The sequence below is a fragment of the Papio anubis genome, chromosome 19 (genome assembly GCF_008728515.1).
Source record: "Papio anubis isolate 15944 chromosome 19, Panubis1.0, whole genome shotgun sequence".
Classification (NCBI taxonomy): domain Eukaryota; kingdom Metazoa; phylum Chordata; class Mammalia; order Primates; family Cercopithecidae; genus Papio; species Papio anubis.
The window spans coordinates 27,949,265-27,961,369 of record NC_044994.1 but is presented as its reverse complement, the minus strand read 5'-3'; the positions used below and the strand labels follow the sequence as shown (position 1 = coordinate 27,961,369).

At 42.1% G+C, this 12,105-nt stretch overlaps 1 protein-coding gene across 2 annotated transcripts; it reads right to left on the bottom strand.

The window, feature by feature from the left end:
* Positions 1 to 32: 32 nt before the first annotated feature.
* On the bottom strand, positions 33 to 7,402 carry C19H18orf21 (chromosome 19 C18orf21 homolog). 2 transcript variants are annotated; one of them, XM_003914306.5, is made up of 5 exons: positions 6,472 to 7,402; positions 6,370 to 6,392; positions 4,071 to 4,270; positions 1,731 to 1,921; positions 33 to 468 (listed from the first exon to the last, which is right to left on the bottom strand). In XM_003914306.5, exons 1-5 carry the CDS (start codon positions 6,768 to 6,770, stop codon positions 303 to 305), a joined length of 879 nt encoding a protein of 292 aa, XP_003914355.2. In that variant the 5' UTR covers positions 6,771 to 7,402; the 3' UTR covers positions 33 to 302. The 2 variants fall into 2 exon arrangements, with proteins under 2 accessions (XP_003914355.2, XP_031514646.1); XM_031658786.1 differs by lacking the exon at positions 1,731 to 1,921 and having other exon boundaries at positions 376 to 468.
* Between the last annotated feature and the right edge of the window lie 4,703 nt (positions 7,403 to 12,105).

The following is a 12,105-nucleotide window of genomic DNA, read 5'->3' as shown; positions in this document are numbered from 1 at the left end:
ACTAAAGGAAGAAAAAATAGTAATGCCACTACTCAATGTACACATATATCTTTATATACATACACATACATATCTATAGATATATATCTACAAGAAACTTTCATATATTTTTTGATCCTCACAGCCGTCCTATGAGGTAGGCAGGTTTCAGATATTCATACTAATGAGGTACTTTCCCCATAAACACTGAAGGATGCCAAGAAAAGTTTGCATTCAGATCTAGTTTCCATGTATTCAAAAACTAAAAGTTTAAAAAGTTGTTTTACTTTAGTTTCAGAATTGACATCAGGCACTTCTTATTTTCAAAGTCCACCCTTCAGAGAAGATAAGAAATTTCTGAAGTCCACCTTTGGATTCTTTTGGGACTCATTCTGACTAAGTAACATTTTCAGTTGAGAGAAGTGTTTCTTTGTTTTGCTTGTATTCTTTGAGGAGCAAGTAGATACTGACTGTCCAGACGTAGGTGTTCTGAAAAAAAAAACCCACACTTAGTTATACCAACAAATGACAATCATTTTCTACTCTTTTTTTTTATGGCCATATACAGGCAATGGCTATCCTTGGTGTATTATCATTTGACAAATGCCTGTTAAGATTTTCTCAGGAATTTCTGACAGAGAAAAGGGCAAGAACAAATGTTTAGGGCAAGAAAGTATACTATGAATGGTTCGGTTTTTTTTTTTTTTTTTGGAGACGAAGTCTCGCTGTGTCGCCCAGGCTGGAGTACGGTGGCGCCATCTCAGCTCACTGCAACCTCTGTCTCCCAGGTTCAAGCAATTCTCCTGCCTCAGCTTCCCAAGTAGCTGGGACTACAGTTGCACGCTGCCATGCCCGGCTAATTTTTTGTATTTTAGGAGACATGAGACACGGGATTTCATTGTGTTGCACAGGCTGGTCTCGAACTCCTGAGCTCAGGCAATCCACCCGCCTTGGCCTCCCAAAGTGCTGGGATTACAAGTGTGAGCCACCATGCCCAGCCGTGAATGGTTCAGTTTTGTTGGCACATAGGATGATTTAAGGCAAAGAAAGACAGGCAGACAGATTGGTGCCAGATAGGGCTGGAAAGCACTGATCCATATGCTACACAGTGATGCTTCTTATCAGAGCTATGCTCCAGAAAGATGATCACACTAAAAGAGTTTGATCCTAGAAGCAGGGAGACCCATTAGGAAAATCACTGCAGTAGTCCTGACAAATGCTGCATAAGGACCTGAACCAGAATATAGCAGCACTAGAGAGAAAAAGGAGTAAAAAGATGAAAACATGGAAGTAGAATATATATATATTATAAAGTATAATATAAATCAGTGACAAGGATGAAGGGAATAGGGATTTTTGAATGTATCTGTTATTTTAGGTCAAAATGTCCAGAAAGGTATGTTCATTCACAGAATAAGGAGCTAAGGAGGATGGACAGGTTTGAGTGGTTAGCTGTGGGGAAATGATGAACTAAGTTTTGAACATGTAGGGGACTGAAGTGGATATATTTAGCAGGCAGTTGGAAATAGGTGCAGGAGATGTTGGAAGTAGAGTAACATACGTAGAAGTCAAATGCATTGAAATGAGCATTGAAGATATGGGAGTATGTGACATTAGAAAAGCATATGGAGGAAAAATGGCCAGGTTCTGAAATGCATGGCATATTTAGGGAGTATATATTAAACACAGGAAATTAGAAGAAAACACTTGAGTTAACACTGGCAATTCAAAAACTTCATGGATAAAGATACCTGAAAATCGATGCTGGACTCCTGCCTTTGGAACCAGACATGTCAGGATTTGGGTTTGCAGTCCTTCTCTCTGGTGTCTTCAGGCTGAGTTTACTTGTAGGAGTGGCAGGATTGCTCTTCAATGCTGATAGAAAGCTTCTACTTTTACCATGATGTTTCACTGTTCTGTTGCATGTTTTACAAGTGATCAACTACCATAAAAAGAAGAAATATCAGTCCCATCATTTATCTCATAATTTAACCCCATAAACCACATGTTAATTGAATTCTTAAATGTCAGGGACTACACCAGATACTATAGGGGTAAGTAAAATAGAGGCTGTCCTTAGGGAACTTGCAATCTAGTAGCAAGAATCAAATAAGACAAATTTTTTTTTTTTTTTTTTTTTTTTTGGGACGGATTCTTGCTCTGTTCCCAGGCTGGAGTGCAATGGCGTCATCTTGGCTCACTGCAACCTCTGCATCCCGGGTTCAAGCGATCCTCCTGCCTCAGCCTCCCATGCAGCTGGGACTACAGGTGCCTTCCACTGCGCCCGGCTAATTTTGTATTTTTAGTAGAGACAGGGTTTTGCCATGTTGGCCAGCCTGGTCTTGAACTCCTGACCTCAGGCAATCCACCCGCCTCTGCCTCCCAAAGTGCTAGGATTACAGGTTTGAGTCACTGTGCCCAGCCGACAAATTTAAAGTGAGAAAATGTTCAATAAAAATGAATGGCTAAACATTTTTATTTAATTTAAAATAGATTTTCAAAGATAATGAACTCTCTACTTTTTAAATATAAAACTGTGTTTGGGGGGAATTAGGGAAGAGATGGGAGACGATACTCTTTAACATCTGGAGGAATGTTCTTTGTAACAGCAGTAAGCATTTAATATTTTTTTACAGATGAACTTCAAGCCTCTTCTCAAAAAAAACATGGCAGAGTATCACTGGAAATTTAAGTAGCCCCTTCAAATCCTTAGCAATTTTGTAAATATAGGTCTAAAGTAACTTATACAACCAAACAAGTTGTTATATTCTCACACCTCTTCACTCCTATCATTAGATCTAGAAGTTGACTTTCTTTTCAAGATTCATTTCTCAAGAAATGGTCCATTTTCTAGCTAATTTCCTTTCTTCTACATATCTAACTGACTATGCACAGGACTCAGCCCATGCCTCAGCAAATTAATACAAACTAATTTAAGTGAGAAGTAGTTTGATGTTCATGAGCAGATGAAAATGCCAATGGAAGATCTGCATCTATCAAAGGTCTATGTTGCTTTACACTTTCTGGAAGGAGGCTGTATACAGATTAAAATAAATCAGAAAAACACCTCTAGCACCTTTCTAGCTGACTTCTGATTAAAGTACATTAGAATGTAAGCTTCATGAGGGCAAAACACTGCAAGATAGTGAGGCAGCATTTACTGTCTTCCCATTTAAGAACATTTTCCAAATATGTGGCAGTAATGATTTTTGAAAACTACAATTCTCCAAGAACTAAGAAACTGAATTCTATACTCACTTCAATATTCTATCTCTTCTTTCTTTCCCTTTAACCATTCAATTTTATGACAAAGCAAAATGTACCTACGTGACCAACACTAGTAAACTCCTAAATATGGCAATTTTCAATCCAAGTAATTACTAATTATAGTCTTAGGCCAGACATAAGCTGTCATAATGTCCAGTGCCTGGCACAGTGCTGGACAATAAGCACATACTTGAACAGTTGATAAATGTTAACATAGAATATGCAGGATATAAAGTGTATTTGCTACTGGCCTCCGTATGGTAAACCATACGTAATCTGATTTTGGTTGTTTTATTTCATCTTATATCCCCAATATTAAATGTTGCTTGGCATATGATAGACCCTCAATAAAATGTTTAAAGAACAAAAGGCGCATTCACCTTTGTTGGGCATACCTGTAAATACACACTGATATGGAGTGGGAGGACAGCTGAAGAAGTGGCGTGATACCTACATACATAACATACTACTATTTGAAGCAAAGGACCATTAACTGAAAAAATAATGTAGTGGTAACTGCAATTTAGGTGGAGTCATAATGGTCAGTTCAAGAAATCTGCACGTTTGTGAAAAATAATGCTCAACAATGGGATCTCAAAACAACTGAGAGCTCACCATGTTTCGTTTAGGTAATCATGAAAAATAAAAATAAGCTGTCCTTATAATGAAACACTAATAATTAGAGAAATAGTTTATGTATATATTTTGATAATCCAAATATACTACTATAAATCTGAGTTATATCGAGGTTGATTCTTAAACTGATTTTAAGTGAAAGAAAAGAAAATTCTAGTTTACTCATACATACTGGACTGAAATCTTACCAATACACTTTTGGAGTCTTTGAACTTTTTCACAATTTTCGCTTCTTTAAAACTGAGTGTATAGTTTCTCGCTTCTCGATTAAGAAGTTTCTGTATTTTGGGTGTCAACTTGGCTTTGGGTTTGAGACGCACTCGAGAGTTATCCAGAACCAACAACTGGAAACAGTATGGACACGTTTCTTCAAAAGTGCTCTTATCATCTAAAATTATACAAATGAAACTCACAATTCAGCAAATTAGAATGTTTTGTTACCTCAAACTGCCAACACTATAAAAAGTATATTGATATTTAATATAAGCAGATATACATTTTTAAGTAAACTCAAAATATAAACATTTACAAAAAGACAAATTGGCAGTAATTTACTTTGCAAATATAATTCCATCCATTCACTCCTTTCAGCAACAGACAGGCAAATCTCCAACCTATGCTAGCAAATCCTGTAGGCTTTAAAATATATCCAAAATCTAGCCACTTCTCATTACTTGCTACTAAGTTTTAAAAGGCTGTTATGTTTCACCAGTTTTACCAGTGCATTTACCACAAAATAACAAATTGCACTGCGATTTTGTTTCTTTTTTTAAATAATTAGCACAATGAATAGTATCTACCATTGAGCACTGTGCTAAGTGCCAGGGATATAGCAGCACTTATGAAGCTAAAGACCACACTTAAATTTAGCTCCGCCAAATGTGAAATTCATTCATATTTACTAAGTGACAATTAAGAATGCCAGGCACTGTTCTGAGTGCTGGAGACACAGCAGTGAACAAAGGACAATTCACTGAGGCATACAATAAATATAGCAACATCAAATGTTAAGTGCTGGGAATAAAAAAGCAGATACGAAAGGGGAATAGAAGTGTTGATGGAGTTAACTGTAATTTTAAATAGGTGGCTAGGGAAAGCTTCATTGAGTGATATCATAGAGACCAGATGGAAACGGAGGATTAGCATGATAGCAGATATGTGAGGCAAGAATCCCAGGCAGAGTGAGGAGTAGCTGCAAACGCCCTGAAACAGAAAAGCAAGGATGCCTAGTGTGACTGGAGTTGTGTGAAGGAAAGAGAGAGTAGGTCAGAGAGGTATGCGGGCCTATGATGTAGGGCCTTACAATCCTTTTAAAGGACTTTCACTTTTACTGGGAGATGGGAAGCCATTTGAGTTTGTGGCAGAGAAGTGACATGATCTAGCTTTGGTTTTTATCAGAATCACTCATGCTGCTGGCTTGAGAACACACTAGAAACGCATGGGAGCTGTTAGCAATAATCCAGGAGAGAGCTGGTGATAGGCTGGAGCAGGGTAGTAGCAATGGATGTGGTGAGGAATGGAGTGCATTGGCGCCACCTCTGCTCACTGCAACCTCCACCCCCCAGGTTCAAGAGAGTCTCATGCCTCACGCTCCCGAGTAGCTGGGATTACAGGCGTGCACCACCACGCCAGGTAATTTTTTTGTATTTTTAGTAGAGACGGGTTTCGCCACGTTGGTCTCGAACTCCTGGCCTCAAATCCACCCGCCTCGGCCTCCCAGAGTGCTGGGATTACAGGTGTGTGCCACCGCTCCTGGCTGATTCTGGATACATTTTAAAGCCAACAGGATTTGCTCGCATACTGGCTTGGGGGAAGAAAGAGAGTTTGGGAGTCAAGAATGGCTCCAAGGTTTTGGGGCTCAATAACTGTAAGGGAAGGATGGAATTATTTACTGAAATGAGAAAAACTGGAGGATCTTGTTGGGGGGTAAAGCTCAGGTTTTGGACATATTCGCTAAGTTTGAATTACTAGACACTGAAAAGAATTTGTCACGACATTTGGATATATGAGTCTAGAATTCAGAGGAGAGGTCTGCGCTGAGTATATACATTTGTAAGTCCTCGGTATATGGTATTTAAAAGCCATGAGATTGGATGAAAAACTGTCACCAAAGAAGTGAGTGTACCTAGAAAGGAGGTCCAAGGGCTGAGTACTGGGATACGACAATACTTAAAGCTTGGGGAGATTAGGAGGTACCAGCAAAGCAAATCGAGAAGTAATAAATAAAGAGGAGGTGAACTACGTAATGACCTAGAAGCCAAGGCAGGAAACTATTTCAAGACTGATCAGTGTCTCAAATGCCGCTAACAAAGCAAGCAGGCACATTAAGGAATCTGGATTTTTCACGAAACGCAGAAACATGCGGGTTTTGTTTTGTTGTAGTTTTTAAGGAGGGGAGAGAGTCCATCGTCCTTATTTGAGCGTTGTGCAGAACGGAGGAAAGCGGGGCAGGAGCCCAACGCACTAAGAGACGGGCGTTCTTCCTACCGTGCGACGAAGTGTAGGCCCAGCTGTAAAAGAGAAACAGACTTGTGAGGAGCAAAGGAACACCTCCCCGCTCGCCTCCCGCTTCCTCTCCAGTCCTCTTACAGGAGATAGCGGGCTTGGCCCGGGCAGCTGTCGTGCAGTCCCCGCGCTGCAGCCTCAAGGTAGTGCTTCTGTCTCATCACCGCCGCCGCCACTAGCTCGCCGCAGATACCTGGTGAAACTATATGGCGCCGGAAGTCTGCTTCCCAGCGTCGCCGACGTTGGCGTCCAGACTCAAGCTGCTTCCGGAAACTGGCACCCCCCGGCAGAGAGGTTCCGGTTTCCTTCGCGTCAAGTCTGGCGTGGAGGCGTGCCCACCCGGGAGGCTGCCACACCCGCTCGCCGCGTCTCCGTCCCCTCATTACCACCCCTCCGCCTGCCGCGTCGTCTCAGGCACCCAGCGGAGTTAGGAGTCCGATTTGAGCCTGGGCGGAGCGGCTTGACCGGGCTGCGGCGGTGGAGTCCAGAGATGAGGCTCCCACCCGCCTTTCCATCTTCCTCCCGGCTCGCCTCCTCTCTGACAGTCCTATTGTGATTGCTCCACCGCAGCTTCGCCCTCCAGATTCGCCGGGCGCCGTACTGACTGGGGCGCCGGCGGGCGGAAGCGCTGCCATCAACGAGGCCGCCCGGGAGGAGCGTCCCCATCCTGCCCTCTGCCTGCGTAAACGCTAGCGTTTCTCTTTCTTTTTGTAATTAAAGTGAAATTCACGTAATGTAATATGGACCGTTTTAAGGTGAACAATTCAGTGGCGTTTAGTAAATTTACAATGTTGTGCAAGCACTATTCTGCTATTTCCAAAATATTTCGATCACTCCGAAGGACAGCCAACTCCATGAAGCACTTACGGCCCATTTCCCCCTCCCTCCCGGGTCTTGGCAACCACCAGTCCGCTTTCTGTCTGTATGGGTTTACCTATTCTGGACATTTCATATAAATGGAATCATACACGTGACCTTTTGTGTCTGGCTTCCTTCACTTAGCATGTTTCTGAGCTTCATCCACCTTGGAGCACCTATCAGTACTTCGTTTTTTTTTTTTTTTAAGACAGAGTCTCGCTCTGTCGCCCAGTCTGGAGTGCAGTGGCCCAATCTCGGCTCACTGGAAGCTCCGCCTCCCGGGTTCACGCCATTCTCCTGCCTCAGCCTCCCGTGTAGCTGGGACTACAGGCCCCCACCACCGCACCCGGCTAATTTTTTGTATTTTTAGTAGAGACGGGGTTTCACCGTGTTATTCATTCGTTTTTATGGCTAAATCATACTCCATTGTATGGCTGTATCACAATGGTTTATCAATTCATCAGTTGATGAACGTTTGAATTGTTTCTACCTTTTGGCTGTTATGAATGAATGCCGCTGTGAACATGTGTGTACATGCATTTGTTTGAGTGCCTGTTTTCTGTTCTTTGGGTATAATACCTACGAGTAGATCTGCTGGGTTATGTGGTAATTCTGTGCTTAATGAGGGTTCCAGTTTCCCCGTATCCTCACCAACATTTGTTTTTCCTTTTTTTTTTTTTTTAATGTAGCCTTCCTAGTGAGTATGATGTAGCATCTCATTGTGGTTTTGATTAACATTTCCCTGACGACTGATGCTTTTGAGCAGCTTTTCATGTGCTTGTTGGCAATTTACAGTTCTTTGGCTGTTTAAGTTCTTTGCTCATTTTTAAATTGGGGTTGTCTTTTTGTTGATGAGTTGTAAGTTTTTTTAATGTGTATATTCTGGATAGTGGACCCATATTTAGACTGCTTTATTTATTTATTTATTTGAGATGGTATCTCACTCTGTTGCTAAGGCTGGAGTGCAGTCGTGTGATCACAGTTCACTGCATTCTTGAATTCCTGGGCTGGGCTAAAGGGTTCTCTTGCCTCAGCCTCCCTAGTAGCTGGGAACCAGGCACACTGCCATACCTAGCTTTTGTTTTTGTTTTTGTTTTTGGTAGAGATGGGGGATCTCACTGTGTTGCCCACGTTGGTCCCGAACTCCTGGGCTCAAGGGATCCTCCCACCTCAGTCTCCCACAGTGTTAGGATCACAGGTGTGAGCTACTATGCCCAGCCCATTTTTAATTTTAAAAGGGAGCTAAATTGGCTAGGCGCAGTGGCTCACACCTGTAATTCCAGCACTTTGGGAAGCCAAGGCGGGTGGATTACCTGATCTCAGGAGTTCACAACCAGCTTTGGCAACACGGTGAAACCCTGTCTCTACTAAAATACAAAAATTCAGCCAGGTGTGGCGGCATGCGCCTGTAGTCCCATCTACTTGGGAGGCTGAGGCAGGAGAATGGCTTGAATCACAACCAAAGAGGTTGCAGTGAACTGGGATCGTGCCACTGCACTCCAGCCTGGGCGACAGAGCTAAAGTCCATCTAAAAAAAAAAAAAAAAAAAAAAGGGAGGGGGGTCTAAATTATATAAAGATTTGTAAAGAGAAAGTATGTATTTACGTCTCTATAGGCATTTTAACTTTTTCCAAAGTACAGTTCTTTTCCCTGCTCTTCCCACCTTTCCATACCACTTCTCTGAGGCGATCAACATGAATAATGGGGTGTCTCCTCTACCTATGTCCTTATACACTTAAGTACATGTATAAATGTGCACCCCCCCCCCCCACTTACCACCACCACAACAAAAAGAAACAAACCAAACACACACACAAAACCAAAACCAAAAGTAAAATGTTAGTTCTTTACTATATAACTTGCCTTTTTTCCTTAACAGCAGGCCACAGACATTTTTTCAAGTTAGTATATGCTTTTAAATAGCTGAACATATTACAAAATGTAATGAAACATAATTTATTTAATACATAAATAACCATAATTTATTTTCCTATTGATGATCATTCAGAAAAAAATTAGTGCTTTGCTGGTTCATACGGTACTGGTGCTTTTTATTTCTTTTGTCTGAATTCCTAAAAGAGAAATTACTGGGTAGAATAATATGCACATTTTTTATATGCCAGATCATCCAGAAAAGGTTGTAGCAATTCATATTCCCAGCATCAATGACTAAGAAGGCTGGGTCAAATTAGATGTGTGAAAAGCAAATCCTCTTTTCATTTATCCCTTGATGGTTTGCATTTTCTCTTATGAAGAGAAATCTCCTGTTGGATTATTTATCAGGGTTTTTTGTTGTTGTTGTTGTTGTTGTTGTTGTTTTTGAGATAGAGTCTTGCTCTGTCGCCCAGGCTGGAGTGCAGTGGTGCCATCTCGGCTCACTGCAAGCTCCGCCTCCCGGGTTCACATCATTCTCCTGCCTCAGCCTCCCGAGTAGCTGGGACTACAGGCGCCCGCCACCACGCCCAGCTAATTTTTTTGTATTTTTAGTAGAGACGGGGTTTCACCATGTTAGCCAGGATGGTCTCCATCTCCTGACCTCATGATCCACCCGCCTCAGCCTCCCAAAGTGCTGGGATTATAGGTGTGAGCCACTGCTGCTGGCCTTATTTATCAGTTTGTAGAAGATCTTTTATTTCGGTGAAATTCACTTTCTGCTTGTCATATATGATGCAATATTTTCTTTTTCCTTATCTTTGGCATAATTTATAACTTTTTTTTAACTTTACAGAATTTTGTATGTGATCAAACAAGTCACTCTTTTCATTATTGCATCTGGGTCTTCCGTGTGGTCTAAAAAGTCCTGCTTTGTCAAGGTTAGGCAACTAACTATTCAATCAGATTTTTGTTTTGTTTTGTTTTGTTTGAGACGGAGTCTCACTCTGTTGCCAGGCTGGAGTGCGGTGGTGCGATCTTGGTTCACTGCAACCTCTGACTCCCTGGTTCAAGCGATTCTCCTGCTTCAGCCTCCCAAGTAGGTGGGATAACAGGCATGTGCCACCATGCCCAGCTAATTTTTGTATTTTTAGTAGAGACAGGGTGTCACCATGTTGGCCAGGATGGTCTCGATCTCCTGAACATGTGATCCACCTGCCTCAGCCTCCCAAAGTGCTGGGATTACAGGCGTGAGCCACTGTGCCAGGCCAATCAGATGTTTTTCTCAAACTTTTCTAGTATGATTTCTTCCATGCACATATTTAATATTAAATGTATTTTCAATTAAAGGTAAGAGCATCTGACATTTTTTCAAAATGGATAGTAAGTTATGCAAAAGCCCCTTGCTAGGTAAACTAGTCTTTTTCCATTTAAATTGAAATAAAAATAATATGCAATGAGCACTGTATATGTGCCAGGCACTTTTCTAAGCATCTTAACATGTATTAATTTATTTAATCTTCACAACAACACCATGGCATAGGAGAAATGCCACTACACCATATAGAAGTTTAGTTTTGTTTTGTTTTTTACATAGTTGTATATGTTTCTAGGTCACTCACTAGTAAAGCAGAAAGAGGAAAAATGTGAAAATGAAATCCAATATGTGTGCAAGGGTGCTCACTCACCCACCTGCCCACCCTCACACACTCCCCCTCCTCCCAGCACATTTCCCTTCAGCTGCTTCTCTTCTCTCTCCTCTGAGCACTACACTCCTCCATCCGGGATGCCTTCTCAGCATTCTGCCCTTGCATTGCAGCTTGTCTTCTTAGATGCAGTGTGGCCAAAAGCACTCTTGCTTTCCCCACCAACTTGCCTGGCTGCCCAGTCTTCTTCCATCTTAAACCCAGCAAGTGTCATTGGTGCTTCTTCCTTCCCACGGCTTGCAGCTGGTCTGCCCACAGGTCCTGCTGGCTGTACATCAGAAGCAAATCCTGACTACCAGCTTCTCTGCACCACCACAGCCACCCTCTTCTCTTGCCTGCACCCCTACTATGGCCCTGTGCATTCATTTCCTGCCTTCCTCTTTTATCTCTCCCAGTCCAATTGAAACTGCTTTTGCAAAAATTAACAGTGAAAATGATTAGCGTGAAAGAGATCTGACCTAACCAACTCCATCTTGCTTCTAACCTCTAAGCTGTCCTTGCTCATTCCCAGGAATTGGCTGAACTAATTTTGGGAGGAACTTAGTTTATAATTTAACTTTGTAACAGCCCTTTATAGTTTAACTTTGAAAAAAAGATGATAACAGCTCTTTCCCAAAACAAAACCCCTTCTTGCCTAGGGACCAGTCTGCCTTTGTAGGACTAACAAATTAGCTACAAGATTGGAAATTATGGTTTAGGAGCCATGCAGCTGGAGGCTGCAAGATTCTGATCCTCCCCAAATTGCTCCTGGGGATAATAACATCACTGTTGTAAAATCTGAGATCAGTGCTTGGTAATCTGGCTCAACCAGTTCTGTTGTGATGCCCTACCTTGTTTTAACCTGACTGACTCTGTCTTAGCTGAGAGAGCCGGACAGACTTCATTTTGGTTCCTTCACTTGCAGCCCCCCCTTAACCCCCTCCCTTAAGGACATAACTAGTGCAGGCTGACTCCAAGCACATCCAGGAATGCACTTGCTGATAAGATACTGAGGCAAGCTGTACCAGCAGCTCCTAGGAACGTGCTCAGTTGATGGCACCCAAAGCCCCTGCATTGATCACTTTGTGATAGTTTAAACCCGTGCACCTGGAACTGTTTATTTTCCTGTAACTGTTTCTGTAACCATTTATCTTTTAACTTTTTGCCTGTTCTGCTTCTGTAAAAATTGCTTCAGCTAGACTCCCCCTCACCTATTTAGACCAAGGTATAAAAAGAAATCTAGCCCCTTCTTCAGGGCCGAGAGAATTTTGAGCTCTAGCCGTCTCTCGGCCGCTGGCAGTAA